At 57.9% G+C, this 25906-nt stretch overlaps 5 protein-coding genes across 5 annotated transcripts; all 5 read left to right on the forward strand.

Annotated features, from left to right (window-relative positions):
- The first annotated feature begins 3276 nt into the window (after nucleotides 1-3276).
- LOC112128517 (hemoglobin subunit zeta-like) lies at nucleotides 3277-5356 on the forward strand. The gene is made up of 3 exons (XM_024233298.2): nucleotides 3277-3507; nucleotides 4410-4614; nucleotides 5059-5356. The coding sequence occupies exons 1-3, from the start codon at nucleotides 3413-3415 to the stop codon at nucleotides 5185-5187; spliced, it is 429 nt and encodes a 142-aa protein (XP_024089066.2). The 5' UTR covers nucleotides 3277-3412; the 3' UTR covers nucleotides 5188-5356.
- Nucleotides 5357-5820: 464 nt separating this feature from the next.
- On the forward strand, nucleotides 5821-6791 carry HBM (hemoglobin subunit mu). The gene is made up of 3 exons (XM_003778523.2): nucleotides 5821-6122; nucleotides 6302-6506; nucleotides 6609-6791. Exons 1-3 carry the CDS (start codon nucleotides 6031-6033, stop codon nucleotides 6735-6737), a joined length of 426 nt encoding a protein of 141 aa, XP_003778571.1. The 5' UTR covers nucleotides 5821-6030; the 3' UTR covers nucleotides 6738-6791.
- A 6439-nt stretch (nucleotides 6792-13230) lies between these two features.
- HBA1 (hemoglobin subunit alpha 1) lies at nucleotides 13231-14066 on the forward strand. The gene is given in 3 exon segments (NM_001132429.1): nucleotides 13231-13362; nucleotides 13480-13684; nucleotides 13828-14066. Coding segments are annotated over 3 exon segments (429 nt in total). The 5' UTR covers nucleotides 13231-13267; the 3' UTR covers nucleotides 13957-14066.
- A 2902-nt stretch (nucleotides 14067-16968) lies between these two features.
- LOC112128473 (hemoglobin subunit alpha) lies at nucleotides 16969-17888 on the forward strand. Its single transcript, XM_024233299.2, has 3 exons — nucleotides 16969-17183; nucleotides 17301-17505; nucleotides 17649-17888. The coding sequence occupies exons 1-3, from the start codon at nucleotides 16984-16986 to the stop codon at nucleotides 17775-17777; spliced, it is 534 nt and encodes a 177-aa protein (XP_024089067.2). The 5' UTR covers nucleotides 16969-16983; the 3' UTR covers nucleotides 17778-17888.
- A 3246-nt stretch (nucleotides 17889-21134) lies between these two features.
- HBQ1 (hemoglobin subunit theta 1) lies at nucleotides 21135-21860 on the forward strand. The gene is made up of 3 exons (XM_024233300.2): nucleotides 21135-21261; nucleotides 21347-21551; nucleotides 21661-21860. The coding sequence occupies exons 1-3, from the start codon at nucleotides 21167-21169 to the stop codon at nucleotides 21787-21789; spliced, it is 429 nt and encodes a 142-aa protein (XP_024089068.1). The 5' UTR covers nucleotides 21135-21166; the 3' UTR covers nucleotides 21790-21860.
- The last annotated feature ends 4046 nt before the right edge of the window (nucleotides 21861-25906 follow it).

Raw genomic sequence — 25906 nt, forward strand, 5'->3', positions numbered from 1 at the left:
GCCTGGGCAACAGAGTGAGACTCCATCTCAAAAACAAACAAACAAAAACCAAAAACCAGGAGGGAGGAGTCTCTCTCCTCCAGACCCTCATTGAAGATCTCACCTGAAGATGTCAAGACTCCGTCAAAAAAAAAAAAAAAATCCTGAAGCGCCTCTTGAGCTTACATTCTAGTGGACTATAAACAGAAACATTTCTTTTCCTGTGGAAAAAGAAAAGTGGGGCAAGTAGGGGCTTAGACAGAGGAGGGGAGGATTGGGATTTTAAATGGGTTGGCCACTGTAGGTCTATTAACGTGGTGACATTTGAGGGAGTGGCAGTACTAGGGAAGGGGCTTCAGGGGAGTGGCCAGGAGCTAGGGATAGAGGGAGGGAGGACAGGAGGCCTTGTCTGTCTTTTCCTCCGTAAGTTTCAGGAGTGAGTGGGGGGTGTCGAGGGTGCTGTGTTCTCCGGCCTGAGCCTCAGGAAGGAAGGGCAGTAGTCAGGGAGGCCAAGGAAGGGCAGTGGAGTGGGTTTTGTGGGGAATTTCAGGGCTCCATTGTAGAGATGATTTGCTGGAGACACACAGATGAGGACATCAAACACATCCCTGGATCAGGCCCTGGGGCCTGAGTCCAGAAGAGAGGTCTGTATGGACACATCCAACAATGGGAGCACCAGGACACAGACGGAGGCTAACGTCATGTCGCAGACAGGATGGGTGCTAAGCTGCCACACCCACATTATTAGAAAACAACAGCACAGGCTTGGGTTGGAGGCAGGACACAAGACTATCCAGAAGGAGAAAGAAAGGTGAAAAGCTGTTGGTGCAAGAAAGTTCTTGATATTGCCAACGGCTTGGGCACAGGCTGTGAGGGTGCCCAGGATGGCTTGTGGGGCACAGGCTGTGAGGGCTCCCGGGATGGCTTGTGGGGCACAGGTTGCGAGAGGTGCTGAGGATGGCTTGTGGGGCACAGGCTGTGAGGATGCCCAGGATGGCTTGTGGGGCACAGGCTGTGAGGGCTCCCGGGATGGCTTGTGGGGCATAGGTTGTGAGAGGTGCCCAGGATGGCTTGTGGGGCACAGGTTGTGAGAGGTGCCCAGGATGGCTTGTGGGGCACAGGTTGTGAGAGGTGCCCAGGACGGCTTGTGGGGCACAGGCTGTGAGGGTGCCCGGCACGGCTTGCAGCTACAGGGAGAAAAGACTTGGTGCTGCGGGCCTGCCTTGGGGCTGGGGGAACAGCCCTTATCTCCTGCCCTCAGGATCTCCCGGCCCCTCTCACCCAGGCCCCTACAGCCCCCTGCCCCAGCCTCTGAGGACCAAAGGCGCCCCTGCTTGGGAAAAGGGGGCTCAGGGGAGTCCACCTGACCCGGTTCTAAGCCAGGCTGATTTACCGTTGCTAACATCCTAGCACACACATCCCTCTGCCCCATGCACCCAACCCCAAGGCCTGGTACACTGCAGGCCCCAAGGTCCTGTGAGTCCTTTCAATACCCTCCTCACCTGCTCCCACCACCCCGACTCTGGCTGGAGACCCCCTCCAGGGAGTTTCAAAACAAAGGCTGTTAGTCTCCTGTGGGATTCCCTCACATCTGCAGCCTGGGGTCTGAAAGCTGCCCCATGGTGTGTAGTGCTAAACTTCCAACTTACTCCAGGCCAGCCGTGACAGCCCCCAGGGCAGGAAGGGCACCCACAGTGAGCCTCAAACAGTTATTTTGCAACTGTAAGTCCATATAAGTGTCTTGAAAAGTAATTTGTTTCAAAAAGCTAAAAAAACGAATACTCTTGAGTCTCCTTCTAGTAATTCCCCTTCTAGAGGTCTATCATGAGAAAAAGATCCAAAGCACTGATATTCTTCAGGGAGTTGTTTATAATAGAAAAAAACTAGAGCTTGTTCACAAAGGGGAGCTCTGCAGGCTGAAGATGTAACCAGCCACTGATTCACACAGGAGCTGCATCGCACCTGTTAGCGGGGATGGGGGCACACTTGCTGATGCAGCAACTGAAAAGAATCAGTGTGTGAAGATGTATTTTCTCTCTTTCTATTCCTTTTTTTTTTTCTGAGGCAGAACCTCGCTCTGTCACCCAGGCTGGAGCGCAGTAATGCAACCTCATCGCAACCACGAGCCACCACGTACGGCCCCATGAGCAAGCCACCACGCCCAGCCTTTTTTCCCCTTGTTTTAAAAAATCCTCTATTTAAAAAAGATATGCTTGGGCCGGGCACAGTGGTTCACGCTAGTAATCCCAGCACTTTCAGAGGCCGAGGCAGGCAGATCACCTGAGGTCAAGAGTTCGAGACCAGCCTGGCCAACATGGTGGAATTCAATCTGTACTAAAAATACAAAAATTAGCCGGCCGTGGTGGTGCACACCTGTAATCTCAGCTACTCAGGAGACTGAAGCAGGAGAATCACTTGAACCCAGGAGGCAGAGGTTGCAGTGAGTCAAAATCGCGCCACCACGCTCCAGTCTGGGAGACAGAGTGAGACTCCATCTCAGAAACAAACTAACAAACAAAATTTTTATATCTACCTATAATTTGTATAAATTTAAAATACATGCATAAAATCATACCCTTTGCAAGCACACGTGCTAACTAAAAGGAATATATTCGGCACATCGAAATGGTCGTCTAATGGAGGAGGGGGTAGTTAATAAACAGAGAGGATAAAAAGAAATAAATCAATAGAGCTGGAGGAGGGTCTCCTCCAGGCTGTGATGAGAACATAGTGAGCAGAATTGTGGCCTGCATGACCTCACCTTCTGTGAGGAGTCCGGCCTCCCAAGCCGCTTTCCTGCCCAGGTACCCGGCTCAGAGTGTCCCCCACAAGGCTACTGGAGGAGAACCCCAGACCCAGCCTCGCTCAGGTGAGGGGGCTGCACAGCGGAGGTGGGAGAGGTCTGTCCCTTCCCACCCTGTGACACTGGGTCCCGCTTTCTCTCTAGGGGGTCTCGGTTTCCTCATTTGCAAACTGGAGCTCATGAGGTGGGCTAGAGAATTTTCAGTGAAGTGAGGAATGCATCGTCCCTCTGCCAGGCCCCATGTGCTCTAGGTCACCCTGTCCTCACAGGGACAGGGAGGTCAAGGACAGTCACTCCTGAGGCCAGTCCGGGCTGGGCTGACCACGTGGACTCTCATGCCCAGATCGGGGCCTCAATCTCCCTGAACCTGGGGCTCCAGCTGTGGCTCAGGGGTGGGCAGAAGGGGAGACAGAAGCGATAGCTTCCTCAGCCCCCAGTCCCACCTGAGGGCCCCTTTGTCACTGGATCTGATAAGAAACACCACCCCTGCAGCCCCCTCCCCTCACCTGACCAATGGCCACAGCCTGGCTGGGCCCAGCTCCCTGTATATACGGGGACCCTGGGGGCTGAGCACTACCAAGGCCAGTCCTGAGCAGGCCCAACTCCAGTGCAGCCGCCCACCCTGCCGCCATGTCTCTGACCAAGACCGAGAGGACCATCATTGTGTCCATGTGGGCCAAGATCTCCACGCAGGCCGACACCATCGGCACCGAGACTCTGGAGAGGTGAGTGTCAGACCGGACGGCCAGAGGGACTGGGTGGGAGGCCAGGTATGTGAGTGGGGACAGTGGAGAGGGGGCGGTGGAGAGGGGACAGAGGGGAGGGGACCATGGTGAGGAGACAGTGGGGAGGGCACCATGGGGAGGGGACAGTAAAGAGGGGACCTTGGGGAGGGGACAGTGAGGAGAGAACCGTGAAGAGGGGACAGTGAGGAGGGGACAATGGGGACAGATAGCGTTCCCTCTCAGTGAGAAGAGCAGGGTAAGGAGGGTACGATTAGGAGTTGCACAAGCATCTGGGCTCGCTGAGACCTGGGCAGGCACAGGCCCAGGTTCTGACAAGCAGAGGGTGAAAGGTTTCGTTCCAGGCCTGAAGGACCTTACAGGGCAGCCAGGGCACTACAGCCTCTAAAGTCCCAGCATCTGGGATCAAGGCACTGTCCCAGCGTCAAAGTCCCAGCATCTGATCCCCTGGAAGGGGCCAGGGAGCTTTTCCTTCCCTGGAACGCTGCTGGGAGGTCATGAGCCTGCAGAAGGGGTGGCGGGCAACCCAGTCTGGGGCTGGGAGGGAAGTCTTGTGGCCAGAGGAGACGGTGGAGGGGCTGGGGGCACCAGGCGTGCTGGAGGCGGAGGGCGGGAGACTTGGGGACCAGGCTGCACAGAACCCGTTGGAAGCATGGTGATCAGCCGGGAGCTGCAGGGGCCTGGGGGGCCTCTAGCCCAGGGCAGCCTGGGAGGGGCAGCTGCCTGGGCACCCGGGCACCGTGAGGAGGGGCTGGGGCCTGCTGCGGGGTCGCAGATGTGTCCTGGTGCTCGGAGACGGCCGCAGGGCGCGTGGGCCGTGGGCCGTGGGCCGTGGGCGGGAGGCCGCGCTTCTGGGAGCTCACGGCCCCCGTCCCCCGTCCCAGGCTCTTCCTCAGCCACCCGCAGACCAAGACCTACTTCCCGCACTTCGACCTGCACCCGGGGTCCGCGCAGTTGCGCGCGCACGGCTCCAAGGTGGTGGCCGCCGTGGGCGACGCGGTGAAGAGCATCGACAACATCGGCGGCGCCCTGTCCAAGCTGAGCGAGCTGCACGCCTACATCCTGCGCGTGGACCCGGTCAACTTCAAGGTGCGCGGGGCGCGGGGCGCGGGGCGCGGGGCGCGGGGAGCGGGGCGCGGGGCGCGGGGAGCGGGGCGCGGGGAGCGAGGCGGGGCGGGGCGGGGCGGGGCGGGGTCGCGGGGCGGTGCGGGGCGGGGTCGCGGGGCGGTGCGGGGCGGGGCTGGGTGGGGTCGCGGGGCGGGGAGGGGTGGGGTCGTGGGGCGGGGCTGGGTGGGGTCGCGGGGCGGGGCGGGGTGGGGTCGTGGGGCGGGGCGGGGATGGGTGGGGTCGCGGGGCGGGGCTGGGTGGGGTCGCGGGGCGGGGCGGGGCTGGGTGGGGTCGCGGGGCGGGGCGGGGCTGGGTGGGGTCGCGGGGCGGGGCGGGGCTGGTTGGGGTCGCGGGGCGGGGCTGGGTGGGGTCGTGGGGCGGGGCCCGGGCTAGGCCCCACCCCGCACTGAGCCTCCCCGCCCCCAGCTCCGGTCCCACTGCCTGCTGGTCAACCTGGCCGCGCGCTTCCCCGCCGACTTCACGGCCGAGGCCCACGCCGCCTGGGACAAGTTCCTATCGGTCGTGTCCTCTGTCCTGACCGAGAAGTACCGCTGAGCGCCGCCTCCGGGACCCCCAGGACAGGCTGCGGCCCCTCCCCTGCCCTTTACCCTCCCACAATTCCTGCCCTGACTCCAGTAAATGGATGAGGACGGAGCGATCTGGGCTCTGTGTTCTCAGTATTGGAGGGAAGGAGGGGAGAAGCTGAGTGATGGGTCCGGGGGCTTCGCGGGAACTCGGTCGTCCCCGCTGTCGTCGCGGCCTGGAGGTCACTTGGGGGGCGCCTTGGGGAGGTTCTTGCCCCTGGGCACCGGAGCTGCAGCCCGGGTGGAGCAGAGCAGTCCCGGGCCGGCCCACGGCGTCTACTGGGGTTCTTGAGCCAGACGGGCGTTTGTGCGTCTCCCAGCTTCCCATATCGCACAAAGATTGTCACTTCACTGAGCGTATTGGGAGCGTGTCGGGACTCAGGGAACTTTTCCACAAAGCCTGACGTCCGAATCCCGGGACTCTGGCGGCTGCGGGGGTCCCTGAGGCCGGTCCCTCTCCGACTCCTAAAAGAGTAGGGGGTTTCCTGCCCGGTGTTCTCTCTCCGATTCCTCCCATGTGCTCGCTCCTGGCAGAGCAGTAACTTCACCCGAGGGGAGTAATTACAGATGCCCCTAAAGTCTGCAGTAAAGGTGCCCACGCGCAACAGCGTGGGTCAATGCCAGAAACCCTGGGATCCCGGAGGTCGAGGCCCCCACATAGACGGGAACCCGGGCTGGCTACGTTCCCCGGCGCAGGCCGAGAGTCCCCGCGTTCCCGCCGCGCTCGGGCCGATAAGGACGGGCGGGGTGCCCGGAGGCTCTATAAGGAGGCCAGGGCGGCGGGCGCGGCCCCCAGAGCACGTCAGGCGGCGCCATGCTCAGCGCCCAGGAGCGCGCCCAGATCGCGCAGGTCTGGGACCTGATTGCGGGCCACGAGGCGCAATTCGGGGCGGAGCTGCTGCTCAGGTCGGTAGAGGCGGGGTCTCCGGGAGCTCAGGGAGGTGGAGATGAGGGTTTTGGGCGCGTGGGCCGCCAACGCCGTCCAAGGTCCTTCGGGTGCGGATCCCCGGGGCTCTGGGCGATGTGGGCGCTAGTGAAGCCCCACGCAACCGCCCTCCTCCCCGGTCACTGACCTGGTCCTGCAGGCTCTTCACAGTGTACCCCAGCACCAAGGTCTACTTCCCGCACCTGAGCGCCTGCCAGGACGCCACGCAGCTGCTGAGCCACGGGCAGCGCATGCTGGCGGCGGTGGGCGCGGCGGTGCAGCACATGGACAACCTGCGCGCCGCGCTGAGCCCGCTGGCGGACCTGCACGCGCTCGTGCTGCGCGTGGACCCAGCCAACTTTCCGGTGAGGCCTTTCCGGCCGGGACAATGGTGCAGCGCGCAACCGGGGGGGCTCTGGGGGTCCCTAGTGGGGCAGACCCCGTCTCACCGGCCCCTTCTCCTGCAGCTGCTAATCCAGTGTTTCCACGTCGTGCTGGCCTCCCACCTGCAGGACGAGTTCACCGTACAAATGCAAGCGGCGTGGGACAAGTTCCTGACTGGTGTGGCCGTGGTGCTGACCGAAAAATACCGCTGAGCCCTGTGCTGCGCAGGCCTTGGTCTGTGCCTGTCAATAAACAGAGGCCCGAAACATCTGCCCCTGCCTGTGTGGTCTTTGGGGAGCTAGCACAGCGAGGTCACTATTGTTGGCCAGAGAAGCTCAGGGACCTAAAAGGAGCCTCCTAGAACTCTCAAATGCGCCCCACCCCTGGAGGTTTTCCTCCCATGGCGGGGAGTGCGGTGGGGCAGAGGGAGTACTGTGATGTGGCAGGGGTTGGGGGGTGGCCTTCGACTTCAACTCTTGAATCGGGCTTCCAACCATACTGTTCGCAAAGCACTTCTCCATTCACACATTTATTCATTCATTCATTCTCCCTCCATCCCCACTTCCTGCTGGGACCTGTAGATGCTAATCCTGGCCCCTTTTGCAGAGAGATGCAGAAACCGAGGTCCCAGAGCCAAATGTGCAACCTAATTCGTTGGCCCAGAGCAGAGGGCTCCGCAGACCTGTTCCTTTCCCCTTCCTTTCCCCATGGACACTCCCTCAGTGGCAAACATGCGCTAGCCTGGTGAGCCCTGCCTGTGGCCCTGCAGCCCTGGGAGTGAGGCGGGGAGGAAGTCCTCAGTGGCCACAATTTGGCAGACAGAGCAGGTTTAGGCTTCCAGCCTGCTCAGTGACAAGCTGTGCGACCCTGGGCATGTCCCAGAGCTCTCCGGCCTTTACCTATCGAATAGAAAAGCAACGTCCAACTCACGAGATTTTTGAAATAATTTTTGAAATCATAACACAGGGTGGGTGCCTGCAGGCTCGTTGCCACCCCACCCCTCCACCCAGCCCCAGCTGCGTGTCTCAGTCTCTGCAGGTGCCCAGGCCAAGGCACTCCCTCCCCCAGGTTCCCTCTTCTCCCTCCCCAGGACCAGGAAGGGAATCTTAGGGCTCCACGCCAGGCTTTTCAGACAAAGAACAGGGGATGAGAAAAGAGTGGGACCTTGGAGGTCTCCAAACCCTGAATAGGGATGGCTCTGGGTTGGCCATCCTGGGTCTGTGTGGGGAGCATTGGACCAGGCCTGGCACCCAGGTCTGACCTGGCGGTCAGCAACGAGGTCTGAAGAGAGCTGCTGGAAGCGGAGCCCTGACTGTGAGTCAGCCAAACTTCCCCCAGCAGTCAGTGCCAGTGACCTGTTGCCCTGCACTGCCTGGGATGCCAGCCCAGTAGTTTGGAGAACTTTGCCCCATGTTATCTACATCCCCCAACTGTTTTTTTGTTTTTGGGGGTCTTTTTTTTTTTTTTTTTGCTTTGTTTTTGTTTTTGAGACAGGCCCTTGCTCTGTCGCCCCCGCTGGAGTGCAGTGGCACGGTTTTGGCTCACTGCAGCCTCGACCTCCTGGGTTCAAGCGATTCTCCCGCCTCTGTCTCCCGTGTAGCTGGGATTACAGGCATGGGCCGCCATTCCTGGCTAATTTTTGTATTTTTAATACAGACACAGTTTCACCATGTTGATCAGGCTGGTCTCAAACTCCTGACCTCAAGTGATCTGCCCTCCAAGGTCTCCCAAAGTGCTGGGATGACAGGCGTGAGCCACCACACCCAGCCCCCGCAACTGTTTACATGGATAATTAACAGCTTTTGGTCCCAGGCAGAGTTTGGTGTGAAAGCAGCTTATGTTTCACTTTGGAAAAACTGTGCTCTTCTCCCCATCCAGGAAGCTGCCTGGGTCTGGGCCATATGTGGATACCTTATGGGTATAAGCGGCTCAGGACCCTGTGTGGAAGCTCAGGACAATGGCAGCAGGAAGGCTACCATGAAGAGAGCTGGTCTCTGTTTGGGCAGGACTAAGAGATGCAGGGCAGCCTTGGGCAACCTGTCTACTCTCACTCACTCCTCCTCCCCCTTTCCTGTGCCAGGCACCTCCTGGCAACTTGCCAACCAATGACCCTGCACCCCAGGCATAAGAGCTTCCACCCTCCCCCACCTTTCACTTCTGAGCTTACACAGACTCAGAAAGAACCTGCCACAGTGCTGTCTCCTGAGGACAAGGCTAACACCAAGGCGGTCGGGGAGAAGGTTGGCGACCACGCTGCTGACAATGCCACGCAGTCCCTGGAGAGGCAAGGACCCTCCTCTCCCCGCTCACACCTTGGGTCCAACATCCACTCCAGGGCTCCACTGGCCACCCCTAACTATTCCTGCCCTGGACCCAGCCCCCAGCCCCTCACTCTTTGCTTCCCCCTGAAGCATGTTCCTGACCTTCCTATCACTTGGCCCTGAGTTATGGCTCAGCCCAGATCAAGAAACAATGCAAGTAGGTGGCCGACACACGGACCAATGCCGTGGCCCACTTAGACGACCTGCCCAATGACGTGTCTCAGCTGAGGAAGCTGCATGTCAATGACCTGTGGGTGGACCCAGGCAACATCAGGGAGAGCTTTGGGCTGGGAGGCATCTAGGGTGTGGGGGCAGCTGGCCTTCCTCATAGGACAGACCATCCCACACGTTCAGGGAGGTGGAGCACAGGTGACAGTAGTATCTACATCCCCTGACTCTCTCTCCACAGTTCCTGGGTAAATGCCTGCTGGTGACCTAGGCCTGCCACACCCTTCCCAGTTTACTCATGTGGCGCCTCCATGGACAAATTGTTTGCTTTTGTGAGTGCTGCATTGACCTCAAAATACCATTAAGCTGGAGCACTGGTGGTCATGCCCCTGCCTGCTGGGCCTCCCACCAGGCCCTCCTCCCCTCCCTGCCACAGCACTTCCTGATCTTTGAATGAAGTTCTAGTAGGCAGCAGCCTGTGTGTGCCTGGGTTCTCTCCATCCCGGAATGTGCCAGCCATCGGGGTTTTTTCCTGTTTCTGACCAAGGACCTCTCTGCAGCTGCATGGGGTTGGAGAGGGAGAACTGCAGGGAGTATGGGAGGGGAAGCTGAGGTGGGCCTGTTCAAGAGAAGGTGCTGAACCAGCCCCAGTCCTGAGAGGTGCCAGGCCTGCAGGCAGTGGCTTAGGAGCTGGGGAGGAGAGAGGCATCCAGGGTTCTACTCAGGGAGTCCCAGCATCGCCACTCTACTTTGAAATCTCCGTGGTTGAACCCAGTTAAACATACACTCTCCGTCAAAACAAAACGAAGCAAAACAAACTGGCCAAATAGGCTGTTCCCGAGGCAAGTGCAGGTGCCAGAACATTTCTGTCATTCCCACCCCTTCCTGCCAGAGGGTAGGTGGCTGGAGTGAGGGTGCTGGCCCTACCCACGCTTCCTCTGTCATGGTAACCCTCTGAGAACAGCCCAGTAAGTGGGGAAGGAGGAACGGGCTGGGATGCTCACAGCCAGCAGCCTACACCTGGGGAGACTCTTCAGCAGAGCACCTTGCGGCCTTACTCCTGCACTTCTCCTGCACTTTGTAAGGTACATTCAGAACTCACTGTGTGCCCAGCCCTGAGCTCCCAGCTAATTGCCCCACCCAGGGCCTCTGGGACCTCCTGGTGCTTCTGCTTCCTGTGCTGCCAGCAACTTCTGGAAACGTCCCTGTCCCCGGTGCTGAAATCCTGGAATCCATGCTGGGAAGTTGCACAGCCCATCTGGCTCTCAGCCAGCCTAGGAACACCAGCAGCACTTCCAGCCCAGCCCCTGTCCCAGAGCAAGCCTCCCCCTCCACACTCACAGTACTGGATGGAGCTTTGGGGAGGGTGGAGAGGGCCCCGTCACCGCTTTTCTTCTGGACATGGACCTCTCTGAATTGTTGGGGAGTTCCCTCCCCTCTCCACCACCCACTCTTCCTGTGCCTCACAGCCCAGAGCATTGTTATTTAAGCATAAACACTTAAAAAAAAAACTAAAATCGGACAGACACGGTGGCTCACGCCTGTAATCCCAGCACTTTGGGAGGCCGAGGTGGGCGGATCACCTGAGGTTGGGAGTTCGAAACCAGCCTGACCAATATGGAGAAACCCCAGTTCTACTAAAAATACAAAATTAGCTGGGCGTGGTGGCGCATGCCTGTAATTCCAGCTACTAGGGAGGCTGAGGCAGGAGAATCGCTTGAACCCGGGAGGCGGAGGTTGTGGTGAGCTGAGATCGCGCCATTGCACTCCAGCCTGGGCAACAAGAGCAAAACTCCATCTCAAAAAATAAATAAATAAATAAACTAAAATATATCCATGCTTTCACACACACACACACACACACACACACACACACACACACACCCTTTCTTGTGTTACTTAAAGTAGGAGAGAGTCTCTCTTTCCTGTCTCCTCACACCCACCCCCAAAAGAGACCAAAATGAAGGGTTTGGAACTCAGCCCATGGGCCCCATCCCATGCTGAGGGAACAGAGCTACATCTACAACTACCGCCACAGGCTCTCTTTTTGGACAAAAATACCATCATACTGTAGATACCTGTGTACAACTTCCTAATCTCAGTGAAGTGTCTCCCCTGCATCCCTTTCAGCCAGTTCATTCAGCTCTGTGCCAGTCCACAGTCTCACTGATTATTACTGTGTTTCCATCATGATCCCCCCAAAATCATCACTTTATTTATTTATTTATTTTTATTTATTTATTTTTATTATTATTATTATTTTTTGAGACGGAGTCTTGCTCTGTCACCCAGGCTGGAGTGCAGTGGCACAATCTCGGCTCACTGCAAGCTCCGCCTCGCAGGTTCACGCCATTCTCCTCCCTCAGCCTCCAGAGTAGCTGGGACTACAGGTGCCCGCCACTACGCCCGGCTAATTTTTTGTATTTTTAGTAGAGACAGGGTTTCACTGCATTAGCAAGGATGGTCTCGATCTCCTGACCTCGCAATCCGCCTGCCTCGGCCTCCCAAAGTGCTGGGATTACAGGCGTGAGCCACCGCGCCCGACCTTATGTATTTATTTGTTTGAGACAGAGTCTCGCTGTGTCGCCAGGCTAGAGTGCTGTGGCACGATCTCGGCTCACTGCAACCTCCAACTCCCTGGTTCAAGGAATTCTCCAGCCTCCACCTCCTGAGTAGCTGGGATTACAGGCATGCGCCACCACACCCAGCTAATTTTTGTATTTTTAGTAGACATGGGGTTTCACTATGTTGGCCAGGATGGTCTGGATCTCCTGACCTCATGATCCACTGGCCTCAGCCTCCCAAAGTGCTGGGATTACAGGCGAGAGTCACCAAGTCCGGCCACTTTATTTTTATTTTATTTACTTATTTATTTATTTTGAGACAGAGTTTCACTCTTTTTGCCCAGGCTGGAGTGCAATGGCACAATCTTGGCTCACCACAACCTCCACCTCCTGGGTTCAAGCGATTCTCCTGCCTCAGCCTCCTGAGTAACTGGGATTACAGGCATGCGTCACCCATCCTGGCTAATTTTGTATTTTTAGTAGAGACGGTGTTTCTCCATGTTGGTCAACCTGGTCTCGAACTCCCGACCTCAGGTGATCCGCCCGCCTCGGCCTCCCAAAGTGCTGGGATTACAGGTGTGAGCCACCGCGCCCAGCCAAACCATCACTTTTCATGAGCAGGGATGCACCCACTGGCACTCCTGCACCTCCCACCCTCCCCCCCCCCGCCAAGTCCACCCCTTCCTTCCTCACCCCACATTCCCCCACCTACATTCTACAACCACAGAGGCCTTCTCTCCCCTGTCCTTTCCCTTCCCAGAGCCAAGTTCGTTTATCTGTTTACAACCACTATTTACCTAGCAAGTCTTCCATCAGACAGCATTTGGAGAGCTGGGGGTATCACAGTGAACCACGACCTCTAGGCCAGTGGGAGAGTCAGTCACACAAACTGTGAGTCCATGACTTGGGGCTTAGCCAACACCCACCACCCCCACGCGCCACCCCACAACCCCGGGTAGAGGAGTCTGAATCTGGAGCCACCCAGCCCAGTCCCGTGCTTTTTGCGTCCTGGTATTTGTTCCTTCCCGGTGCCTGTCACTCAAGCACATTAGTGACCATCGCCAGAGGGAAAGGGAGCTGGAGGAAGCGAGGCTGGAGAGCAGGAGGGGCTCTGCGCAGAAAGTCTTTTGAGTTCCTATGGGCCAGGGCGTCCGGGTGCGCGCATTCCTCTCCGCCCCGGATTGGACGAAGCCTCCCGGCTCGCACTCGCTCGCCGGTGTGTTCCCTGATGCCGCTGGAGCTGATGCGCGTCCAGCGTGTGCCAGGCCGGGGCGGGGGTGCGGGCTGACTTTCTCCCTCACTAGGTACGCACCGGCCCCCGAAAGGAAAGGGTAGCGCTGCGCTCCGGGGTGGAAGAGCCGACAGCGCTCGACCCCAACGGGCCGGCCCCACGAGTGCCGCTACCGCCCTGCTCCCGGGCAAGCGGGATGGGCGGGAGTGGAGTGGCGGGTGGAGGGTGGAGACGTCCTGGCCCCCGCCCCGCGTGCGCCCCCAGGGGAGGCCAAGCCCGCCGCCCGGCCCGGCACAGGCTCTGCCCGGGACTCCCCTGCGGTCCAGGCCGCGCCCCGGGCTCCGCGCCAGCCAATGAGCGCCGCCGGGCCGGGCGTGCCCCTGCGCCCCAAGCATAAACCCTGGCGCGCTCGCGGCCCCGCACTCTTCTGGTCCCCACAGACTCAGAAAGAACCCACCATGGTGCTGTCTCCTGCCGACAAGACCAACGTCAAGACCGCCTGGGGGAAGGTCGGCGCGCACGCCGGCGACTATGGTGCGGAGGCCCTGGAGAGGTGAGGCTCCCTCCCCTGCTCCGACCCAGGCTCCTCGCCCGCCCTGACCCACCGGCCACCCTCAACCGTCCTGGCCCCGGACCCAAACCCCACCCCTCGCTCTGCTTCTCCCCGCAGGATGTTCCTGTCCTTCCCCACCACCAAGACCTACTTCCCCCACTTCGACCTGAGCCATGGCTCTGCCCAGGTTAAGGACCACGGCAAGAAGGTGGCCGACGCGCTGACCAACGCCGTGGCGCACGTGGACGACATGCCCAACGCGCTGTCCGCCCTGAGCGACCTGCACGCGCACAAGCTTCGGGTGGACCCGGTCAACTTCAAGGTGAGCGGCGGGCCGGGAGCGATCTGGGTCGAGGGGCGAGATGGCGCCTTCCTCGCAGGGCAGAGCATCCCGCGGGTTGCGGGAGGTGTAGCGCAGGCGGCGGCTGCGGGCCCCGGGCCCCACTGACCCTCTTCTCTGCACAGCTCCTGAGCCACTGCCTGCTGGTGACCCTGGCCGCCCACCTCCCTGCCGAGTTCACCCCTGCGGTGCACGCCTCCCTGGACAAGTTCCTGGCTTCTGTGAGCACCGTGCTGACCTCCAAATACCGTTAAGCTGGAGACTCGGTAGCCGTTCCTCCTGCCCGCTGGGCCTCCCAAAAGGCCCTCTTCCCCTCCTTGCACCGGCCCTTCCTGGTCTTTGAATAAAGTCTGAGTGGGCGGCAGCCTTTGTGTGCCTGGGTTCTCTCTGTCCTGGAATGTGCCAGCCATCCGGGTTTTTTCCTGTTTCTGACCAAGGACCTCTCTGCAGCTGCATGGGGTTGGAGAAGGAGAACTGCAGGGAGTATGGGAGGGGAAGCTGAGGTGGGCCTGTTCAAGAGAAGGTGCTGAACCAGCCCCAGTCCTGAGAGGTGCCAGGCCTGCAGGCAGTGGCTTAGGAGCTGGGGAGGAGAGAGGCATCCAGGGTTCTACTCAGGGAGTCCCAGCAACGCCACTCTACTTTGAAATCTCCGTGGTTGAACCCAGTTAAACATACACTCTCCGTCAAAACAAAACAAAACAAAACAAACTGGCCAAATAGGCTGTTCCCGAGGCAAGTGCAGGTGCCAGAACATTTCTGTCATTCCCACCCCTTCCTGCCAGAGGGTAGGTGGCTGGAGTGAGGGTGCTGGCCCTACCCACGCTTCCTCTGTCATGGTAACCCTCTGAGAACAGCCCAGTAAGTGGGGAAGGAGGAACGGGCTGGGATGCTCACAGCCAGCAGCCTACACCTGGGGAGACTCTTCAGCAGAGCACCTTGCGGCCTTACTCCTGCACTTCTGCACTTTGTAAGGTGCATTCAGAACTCGCTGTGTGCCCATTCCTGAGCTCCCAGCTAATTGCCCCACCCAGGGCCTCTGGGACCTCCTGGTGCTTCTGCTTCCTGTGCTGCCAGCAACTTCTGGAAACGTCCCTGTCCCCGGTGCTGAAATCCTGGAATCCATGCTGGGAAGTTGCACAGCCCATCTGGCTCTCAGCCAGCCTAGGAACACCAGCAGCACTTCCAGCCCAGCCCCTGTCCCAGAGCAAGCCTCCTCCTCCACACTCACAGTACTGGATGGAGTTTTGGGGAGGGTGGAGAGGGCCCCGTCACCGCTTTTCTTCTGGACACAGACCTCTCTGAATTGTTGGGGAGTTCCCTCCCCTCTCCACCACCCACTCTTCCTGTGCCTCACAGCCCAGAGCATTGTTATTTAAGCATAAACACGTAAGAAAATAAACTAAAATCGGACAGACACGGTGGCTTACGCCTGTAATCCCAGCACTTTGGGAGGCCGAGGTGGGCGGATCACCTGAGGTTGGAAGTTCGAGACCAGCCTGATCAACATGTAGAAACCCCATCTATATTAAAAATACAAAATCAGCTGGGCATGGTGGCGTACGCCTCTAAACCCAGCTACTCGGGAGGCTGAGGCAGGAGAATCATTTTAACCCAGGAGGCAGAGGTTGCAGTGAGCTGAGATCACACCATTGCACTCCAGCCTGGACAACAACAGCGAAACTCTGCCTCAAAAAAAAAAAAAAAAAAAAAAGCCCCCACATCTTATCCTTTTTTTTTTTTTTTTTTCCTTCAGGCTGTGGGCAGAGTCAGAAGAGGGTGGCAGACAGGGAGGGGAAATGAGAAGATCCAATGGGGGAAACATTGCTAAGCTGGTGGGAGCTACTTCCTTCTCTGCCCAAGGCAGCTTACCCTGGCTTGCTCCTGGACACCCAGGGCAGGGCCTGAGTAAGGGCCTGGGGGGACAGGGCAGGGAGCAGGCTGAAGGGTGCCGACCTGACGCACTCCCCAAAGCAAGGTCTTCTGCCAGACCCCCAGGAAATGACTTATCAGTGATTTCTCAGGCTGTTTTCTCCTCAGTACCATCCCCCCAAAAAACATCACTTTTCACGCACAGGGATGCACCCACTGGCACTCCTGCACCTCTCACCCTTCCCCAGAAGTCCACCCCTTCCTTCCTCACCCTGCAGGAGCTAGCTGGCCTCATCGCCCCAACATCTCCCCACCTCCATTCTCCAACCACAGGGGCCTTGTCTCCTCTGTCCTTTCCCTTCCCCGAGCCAAGCCTCCTCCCTCCTCCACCTCCTCCACCTAATACATATCCTTAAGTCTCACCTCCTCCGGAAATCCCTCAGACTAACCCTGGTCCCCTTGAACGCCTCGTCCACACCTCCAGACTTCCTCAGGGCCTGTGATGAGGTCTGCACCTCTGTGTGTACTTGTGTGATGGTTAGAGGACTGTCTATTTCCCAGAGGAGGTTGAATGCTCCAGCCGGTTCTGGCTGTTGCTTTGTTTACATGTTTAACCACTATTTACCTAGCAAGTCTTCCATCAGACAGCATTTGGAGAGCTGGGGGTGTCACAGTGAACCACGACCTCTAGGCCAGTGGGAGAGTCAGTCACACAAACTGTGAGTCCATGACTTGGGGCTTAGCCAACACCCACCACCCCCACGCGCCACCCCACAACCCCGGGTAGAGGAGTCTGAATCTGGAGCCACCCAGCCCAGTCCCGTGCTTTTTGCGTCCTGGTATTTGTTCCTTCCCGGTGCCTGTCACTCAAGCACACTAGTGACCATCGCCAGAGGGAAAGGGAGCTGGAGGAAGCGAGGCTGGAGAGCAGGAGGGGCTCTGCGCAGAAAGTCTTTTGAGTTCCTATGGGCCAGGGCGTCCGGGTGCGCGCATTCCTCTCCGCCCCGGATTGGGCGAAGCCTCCGGGCTCGCACTCGCTCGCCGGTGTGTTCCCTGATCCCACTGGAGCTGATGCGCGTCCAGCGTGTGCCAGGCCGGGGCGGGGGTGCGGGCTGACTTTCTCCCTCACTAGGTACTCTCCGGCCCCCGAAAGGAAAGGGTAGCGCTGCGCTCCGGGGTGGAAGAGCCGACAGCGCCCGACCCCAACGGGCCGGCCCCACCAGGGCCGCTACTGCCCTGCTCCCGGGCAAGCGGGATGGGCGGGAGTGGAGTGGCGGGTGGAGGGTGGAGACGTCCTGGCCCCAGCCCCGCGTGCGCCCCCAGGGGAGGCCAAGCCCGCCGCCCGGCCCGGCACAGGCCCTGCCCGGGACTCCCCTGCGGTCCAGGCCGCGCCCCGGGCTCCGCGCCAGCCAATGAGCGCCGCCCGGCCGGGCGTGCCCCTGCGCCCCAAGCATAAACCCTGGCGCGCTCGCGGCCCCGCACTCTTCTGGTCCCCACAGACTCAGAAAGAACCCACCATGGTGCTGTCTCCTGCCGACAAGACCAACGTCAAGACCGCCTGGGGGAAGGTCGGCGCGCACGCCGGCGACTATGGTGCGGAGGCCCTGGAGAGGTGAGGCTCCCTCCCCTGCTCCGACCCGGGCTCCTCGCCCGCCCTGACCCACCGGCCACCCTCAACCGTCCTGGCCCCGGACCCAAACCCCACCCCTCACTCTGCTTCTCCCCGCAGGATGTTCCTGTCCTTCCCCACCACCAAGACCTACTTCCCCCACTTCGACCTGAGCCATGGCTCTGCCCAGGTTAAGGACCACGGCAAGAAGGTGGCCGACGCGCTGACCAACGCCGTGGCGCACGTGGACGACATGCCCAACGCGCTGTCCGCCCTGAGCGACCTGCACGCTCACAAGCTTCGGGTGGACCCGGTCAACTTCAAGGTGAGCGGCGGGCCGGGAGCGATCTGGGTCGAGGGGCGAGATGGCGCCTTCCTCGCAGGGCAGAGCATCCCGCGGGTTGCGGGAGGTGTAGCGCAGGCGGTGGCTGCGGGCCCCGGGCCCCACTGACCCTCTTCTCTGCACAGCTCCTGAGCCACTGCCTGCTGGTGACCCTGGCCGCCCACCTCCCTGCCGAGTTCACCCCTGCGGTGCACGCCTCCCTGGACAAGTTCCTGGCTTCTGTGAGCACCGTGCTGACCTCCAAATACCGTTAAGCTGGAGACTCGGTGGCCATGCTTCTTGCCCCTTGGGCCTCCCGCCAGGCCCTCCTCCCCTTCCTGCACCCGTACCCCCCTGGTCTTTGAATAAAGTCTGAGTGGGCGGCAGCCTGTGTGTGCCTGAGTTTCTTCCCTCAGCAAATGTGCCAGGCATGGGCGTGGACAGCAGCTGGGACACACATGGCTAGGATTTCTCTGCAGCTGGAGAGAGTAGGAAAAGGCAGGGGCGCGAGAAGGGGATAGAGGAGGGAAAGTTGAGCCATCGCGAAGTCCAGCTGGAAAAACGCTGGACCCTAGAGTGCTTTGAGGATGCGTTTGCTCTTTCCCGAGTTTTATTCCCAGGCGTTTCAGATTCAATGCAGGTTTGCTGAAATAATGAATTTATCCATCTTTACGTTTCTGGGCACTCTTGTGCCAAGAACTGGCTGGCTTTCTGCCTGGGACCTCACTGGTTTCCCAGAGGTCCTCCCAGATATGGGTGGTGCGTAGGTCAGAGAAGTCCCACTCCAGCGCGGCTGCATTGATCCCCCATCGCTCCCACTAGTCTCCGTAAAACCTCCCAGATACAGGCACAGTCTAGTTGAAATCAGGGGTGAGGGGTGCAACTGCAGGCCCCAGACAATTCAATAGGGGCTCCACTTTCACCCCCAGGTCACCCCAGAATGCTCACACTCCAGACACTGATGCCCTGGGGCTGTCAAGATCAGGAGGTTGTCTCTGGGCCCAGCTCAGGGCCCAGCTCAGCACCCACTCAGCTCCCCTGAGGCTGGGGAGCCTGTCGCATTGTGACTGGAGAGGAGAGCGGGGCCACAGAGGCCTGGCTAGAAGGTCCCTTCTCCCTGGTGTGTGTTTTCTCTCTGCTGAGCAGGCTTGCAGTGCCTGGGGTATCAGAGGGAGGGTTCCCGGACCTGGTAGCCATAAAGCCCTGGCCCTCAACTGATAGCAATATCTTTTCTTCCCTGAGCCCATGAATCACCCTTGGTAAATACCTATGGCAGGCCCTCTGCCTGCTTTTGTGATGTCCTTCCTGCAGCCTGTGGGTACAGTATCAACTGTCAGGAAGACGGTGTCTTCATTATTTCATCAGGAATAATGGAGTTCTGACCTAAAGGTAGAAATATGTCAAATGTACAGCAGTGGGCTGGTTGGAGTGCAGCGGTTTTTACAATTAATTTATCAGAACCAGTTATAAATTTATCATTTCCTTCTCCACTCCTGCTGCTTCAGTTGACTAAGCCTAAGAAAAAATTATAAAAATTGGCCGGGCGTGGTGGCTCACACCTGTAATTGCAGCACTTTGGGAGGCTGAGGCAGGTGGATCACCTGAAGTCAGGGGTTCGAGACCAGCCTAGCCAACATAGTGAAACCCCGTCTCTACTAAAAAGACCAAAATTGTCCGGGTGCGATGACTCACGCCTGTAAAGCTGGCACTTTGGGAGGCAGAGGTTGCAGTGAGTCAAGATCGCGCCATTGCACTCCAGCTTGGGCAACAAGAGCGAAACTCTGTCCCCCAAAAAAAATTAAATTAAATTAAATTTAAAAATTAGCCCAGTGGCTGGGCGCAGTGGCTCACGCATGTAATCCCAGCACTTTGGGAAGCCAAGATGGGCAGATCACAAGGTCAGGAATTTGAGACCAGCCTGGCCACTATGGTGAAACCCCATCTCTACGAAAAATACAAAAAATTAGCCAGGTGTGGTGGCGCACGCCTGTAATCCCACCTACTCCGGAGGCTGAGGTAGGAGAATCACTTGAACCCAGGAGGCAGAGGTTGCAGTGACCCGAGATCACACCATTGCACCCTAGCCTGGGCAACAAGAGCAAAACTCCATCTCAAAAAAAATTATAAAAATTATACATCAGTAGACGAATGGGTAAACAAAATGTGGTGGTCTATACACACAATGGAATATTATTCGGCCATAAAAAGAAATGAAGCACTGATAGGATGTAGCTGCACCTTGAAAATATTTGACAAGTAAAAGAAGCCGGACACCAAAGGTCACACACTGCCTGACCCCATCTATATGCAATATCCGCTGCAGCCAAATCCATAGGGACCAAAAGCGGATTAGTGGCTGCTGGGGCCAGAGTTACTGTTCATTGAGTACCGAGTTGGCGTTTGGGATGATGAAAAAGTTCTGACCTAGATAGTGGTGATAGTTGCGTAACACCAAAATGTTCTTTTTTTTTTTTTTTTTTGAGACGGAGTCTCGCTCTGTCGCCCAGGCTGGAGTGCAGTGGCGCGATCTCTGCTCACTACAAAGCTCCGCCTCCCGGGTTCACGCCATTCTCCTGCCTCAGCCTCTCCAGTAGCTGGGACCACAGGGGCCTGCCACCACGCCCGGCTAATTTTTTTGTATTTTTAGTAGAGACAGGGTTTCACCATGTTAACCAGGATAGTCTCGATCTCCTGACCTTGTGATCCGCCCGCCTCGGCCTCCCAAAGTGCTGGGATTACAGGCGTGAGCCACCGCGCCCGGCCCAAAATGTTCTTAATATCACCAAATTTTATACCTGAAAAATGGCTAAAATGGTAATTTATGTCTATTTTATCACTTTTTTTTTAAACAAAAAAGGTATAAGGGGTACAGCAGAGTGAGTGCTGCATATGCATTTACTATTATTCTTGGGTTACATCCCAGGCACTCAATAAATGTTTATTGCCCTGAAGAAACACCTGCTACGAGTCAGGCACCTGACAGTTGTTGTCCGTTTAATTCTCACAATCTGAGAAGAAATTGTCACCCTCATTTTATATAATAAATGAGAAAATAGACTCGGGCAAGTGTCACGATAGAATCAAGAGGCAGAATAAACTGACTTCCAATGCCAAATCCATGCCGAAAATCAGTGCTTTAATAATATACATGGCCGGGCGCGGTGGCTCACGCCTGTAATCCCAGAACTTTGGGAGGCTGAGGCGGGAGGATCACCTGAGGTCGGGAGTTTGAGATCAGCCTGACTAACATGGTGAAACCCTGTCTCTACTAAAAATACAAAATTGGCATGGTGGCATGCACCTGTAATCCCAGTTACTCGGGAAGTTGAGGCAGGAGAATCGTTTGAACCCGGGAGGCGGAGGTTGCAGTGAGCCGGAATCGCGCCACTGCACTCACCGCACCTGGCCAATTTTTGTGTTTTTAGTAGAGACTAAAAACCATATGGTGAACACCTAAGACGGGGGGCCTTGGATCCAGGGCAATTCAGAGGGCCCCGGTCGGAGCTGTCGGAGATGGAGCGCGCGCGCTCCCGGGATCCCGGACGAGGCCCTGGACCCCAGGGCGGCGAGGCTGCAGCGCGGCGCCCCCTGGAGGCCGCGGGACCCCTGGCCGGTCCGCGCAGGCGCAGCGGGGACGCAGGGCGCGGCGGGTTCCAGCGCGGGGATGGCGCTGTCCGCGGAGGACCGGGCGCTGGTGCGCGCCCTGTGGAAGAAGCTGGGCAGCAACGTCGGCGTCTACACGACAGAGGCCCTGGAGAGGTGCGGCGAGGCTGGGCGCCCCCGCCCCCAGGGGCCCTCCCTCCCCAAGCCCCCCGGACTCGCCTCACCCACGTTCCTCTCGCAGGACCTTCCTGGCCTTCCCCGCAACGAAGACCTACTTCTCCCACCTGGACCTGAGCCCCGGCTCCTCACAGGTCAGAGCCCACGGCCAGAAGGTGGCGGACGCGCTGAGCCTCGCCGTGGAGCGCCTGGACGACCTACCCCACGCGCTGTCCGCGCTGAGCCACCTGCACGCGTGCCAGCTGCGAGTGGACCCGGCCAGCTTCCAGGTGAGCGGCTGCCGTGCTGGGCCCCTGTCCCCGGGAGGGCCCCGGCGGGGCGGGTGCGGGGGGCGTGCACGGCGGGTGCAGGCGAGTGAGCCTTGAGCGCTCGCCGCAGCTCCTGGGCCACTGCCTGCTGGTAACCCTCGCCCGGCACTACCCCGGAGACTTCAGCCCCGCGCTGCAGGCGTCGCTGGACAAGTTCCTGAGCCACGTGATCTCGGCGCTGGCTTCCGAGTACCGCTGAACTGTGGGTGGGTGGCCGCGGGACCCCCAGGCGACTTTCCCCGTATTTGAGTAAAGTCTCTCCAAGGAGCAGCCTTCTTGCCGTGCTCTCTCCAGGGCAGGACGCGAGAGGAAGGCGCCGCCCCTCCCCAAGGAAAGGCGAGGGCCTGGGGCGCACCCCCAGTGCCCGGATCCAGGCGCGCCTCTTTCCACCCCCAGCAGGTTTGGGGCCTCGGCCACGGGGGCACCGAACTGCGTGCGGCCTGACCCTCCAGAATGGGGTGGTAGGTGGGGGCCGCGGGACGCCCCGGGAGGCGGGCTGCGAGGACAGCCGACTCTGCCCATCCCGAGGGCCGCTGGCTTCGTCCTCCCCACTCCGGGCCAGGCACGCGGCCCGGACCCACCGCGAGAACTCCGCACCTGCAGCCTGAACGCCCGCGGGCGGCGTAAGGGCCCGGGGCTGGCTCGGAGCACGTTAGGGAACAGCGCCCCCTCGCGGCGCGAGCCGGTACCTGCGCAGCGCCCAGTCGCCTTGGCTGTGGCCTGGAATTGGGGACCTGGGGTGCCCGGGGGTTGTGGTGGGGAAGGTGGGACCAGCCCCAGCACCTAGCCACGTAGCAGGCGAGGTAGACCAGGAACCTACCCAGACCCCCTGCCGTCACCCGACACCACTACGGAGAGTGAAGCTTTTTTATATTTGTCCACATAAAACCAATCATGGTCATTGTAGAACTTCTGAAAACAACGCTCGCTGCACCTTCCTGTGTATCCCAGGTCCAGGAATGGGTGCAGCACATCCTTCAGCTCCCGCTTGACACGCGGCAAACTGTGTCATGTGTAAACAAAAACAGGACATGGCTGTCACATCCAAGAGCACACGTGTAACACAGACATGTCACACACACACACATGAGACAGAGACCAGGCCCCATCCAGACGCCTAACATTTAATGCGTAGCTGTTGCAGTCTAGGCACATGTAGAGATGCTTTTCCTCAGAAATGGTATTCTCAAGGTGACACTGAGGAAAAGTGGACAGGCCGGGCGCGGTGGCTCACGCCTGTAATCCCAGCACTCCGGGAGGCCGAGGCGGGCGGATCACGAGGTCATGAGATCGAGACCATCCTGGCTAACACGGTGAAACCCCGTCTCTACTAAAAATACAAAAAATTAGCTGGGCGTGGTGGCGGGCGCCTGCATTCCCAGCTACTCGGGAGGCTGAGGCAGGAGAATGGCGTGAACCCAGGAGGCGAAGGTTGCAGTGAGCCGAGATCACACCACTGCACTCCAGCCTGGGCGACAGAGTGAGACTCCGTCTCAAAAAATAAAATAAAATAAAAAATTAGCTGGGTGTGGTGGCAGGCGCCTGTAATCCCAACTTCAGGAGGCTGAGGCAGGAGGATGGCTTGAACCCGGGAGGCGAAGGTTGCCGGGAGCCGAGATCACACCATTGCACTCCAGCCTGAGCGACAGAGCGAGACTCCGTCTCAAAAAAAGAGGAGGAGGGGGTGGGGGTAAGAGCCAGAGAAAATATTTGCTACATGTGGCAGATTAAAAGTTATTATCTCTACTACATTAGATCTCCGGGAGGGGCATGGTGGCTCACAACTGTAATCCCAGCACTTTGGGAAGCAGAGGCAGGTAGATCACCTGAGGTCAGGAGTTTGAGACCAGCCTGCCCAACATGGTGAAACACTGTCTCTACTAAAAATACAAAAATTAGCCAGGCATGGTGGCAGGCGCCTGTAATCCCAGCTACTTGGGAGGCTGAGGCAGGAGAATCACTTAAACCAGGGAGGCAGAGGTTGCAGTGAGCTGAGATCGAGCCACTGCACTCCAGCCTGGGTGACAGAGCGAGACTCCATCTCAAAAAAAAAAGAGACAGATCTCCAAATTATCTTTCTTCTGGCCCTATACTCCCTATCCCTTTCTAGTCAGTCAACCTAACAGAAGAATAAGCCAGAAGATAGGCAGCTCAGATGGACCAAGGGCCAACGGACATTTGCAGTGATGTTCAAACACATGCACCTGGCTGGGCACACGGTGGCCCACACCTGTACTCCCAGCACTTGGAGAGGCTGTGGGAAGACTGCTTCAGCCCAAGAGTTTGAGACCAGCCTGGGCAATATAGGGAGACCCTGTCTCTACAAAAAATTTAAAAATTAGCCAGGCGTGGTGGCGTGTGCCTGTAGTCCCAGCTATTCAGGACACTGAGGTGGGCGAATCACTTCAGCAGGGCAGGTAAGGCTGCAGTGAGCTGTGATTGTGCCCCTGCACTCCAGCCTGGGTGACAGAGTGAAACCCCATCTCAAAAAAAAAAAAAAAAAAAAAAGCTGGGCGCGGTGGCTCACGCATGTAATCCCAGTACTTTGGGAGGGTGAGGTGGGTGGATGACAAGGTTAGGAGGTGGAGACTATCCTGGACAACATGGTGAAACCCCGTCTCTACTAAAAATAGGAAAATTCGCTGGGCGTGGCGACGTGTGCCATAATCCCAGCTACTCCAGACCCTGAGGCAGGAGAATCACTTGAATTGGGGAGGTGGAGTTTGCAGTGAGCCGAGACCCTGCCACTGCACTACAGCCTGGTGACAGAGCTAGACTCTGTCTCAAAAAAAAAAAAAGGAAAATAAAAAATATGATGCACAACCAATATATTCATAAACAGGAGACAGATTAAATTATGGTAGAGTCACCAGGGAATGCTGTGTACCCATCACAGAGAATCAGTCTGAGCGCAGACATGGAGCAATGGCAGGACCTTCATATAACAGATCATGCCACAGCCAGTATGTAAAGTGTAAATCCATGTTTATATTAACATAACCACAATACAACTCGACAATACATACCAAACACTGGCAGCAGTCTTCCATGGGTGTGGGACTACAGGGATAGAGAAGGCAACTGTTACCACTTGATATAATCCCAGAAAAGGAAGGCAGTTGGGGGGTGAGTGATTTTTCTTTTTTTTTCTTTTTTGAGACGGAGTCTCGCTCTGTCACCCAGGCTAGAGTGCAGTGGCGCAATCTCGGCTCACTGCAAGCCCCGCCTCCTGGGTTCACGCCGTTCTCCCGCCTCAGCCTCCCGAGTAGCTGTGACTACATGCGCCCGCCACCACGCCCAGCTAATTTTTTGTATTTTTAGTAGAGACAGGGTTTCACCATTCACAGGATGGTCTCGATCTCCTGACCTCGTGATCTGCCCGCCTCGGCCTCCCAAAGTGCTGCGATTACAGGCGTGTGCCACCGCGCCCGGCCGGGGGGTGAGTGATTTTTCATGTGTCTGTACGGTTTTGAAAACTTTGCAGAAAACCTTGCTGTGAATATTTATAGCTAAAATTGTATACACTACATTATTTCCTGGAGGGATTTTTACAGATGTGGAATTTCTGGGGTGAGTGTACCCATTACTACAGCTTTTGGGTTATACTGCGTCCTTGGCTGCTCCTCTTCATGGTTGGGAGCTGACATTTATTTGATTAGTGATGTCTTTTTAAAACTTAATCGGCCGAGCACGGTGGCTCACACCAGGACCAGCCTGGCCAACATGGCGAAACTTCATCTCTACCAAAAATACAAAAATTAGCCGGGCGTGGTGGCAGGCGCCTGTAGTTCCAGCTACTCAGGAGGCTGAGGCAGGAGAATGGCGTGAATCTGGGAGGCGGAGGTTGCAGTGAGCCGAGATCACACCGTGCAGTCCAGCCTGGGCGACAGAGCGAAACTTTTTTTTTTTTGAGACGGAGTCTCACACTTGTTGCCCAGGCTGGAGTGCATGGTGTGATCTTGGCTCACTGCAACCTCCGCCTCCCGGGTTCAAGCCATTCTCCCGCCTCAGCCTCCGGAGTAGCTGGGATTACAGGCATGTGCCACCACGCCCGGCTAATTTTGTATTATCAGTAGAGACGGGGCTTCTCCATGTTGGTCAGACTGGTCTCGAATTCCCGACCTCAGGTCATCCGCCCACCTTGGCCTCCCCAAGTGCTGGGATTACAGGCGTGAGCCACCTCACCTGGCCAAGACTCCAAAAAACAAACAAAAAAACCCCTTAATCCTCAGTATGATATCTGTCATTCCCACCTCCTCCATATTAATCACCCGTTTTTGTCCTTGGCCTGTTTTCCCACAGTGGTGTTGCCTGTA

Source organism: Pongo abelii, chromosome 18 (assembly GCF_028885655.2).
Source record: "Pongo abelii isolate AG06213 chromosome 18, NHGRI_mPonAbe1-v2.0_pri, whole genome shotgun sequence".
Classification (NCBI taxonomy): domain Eukaryota; kingdom Metazoa; phylum Chordata; class Mammalia; order Primates; family Hominidae; genus Pongo; species Pongo abelii.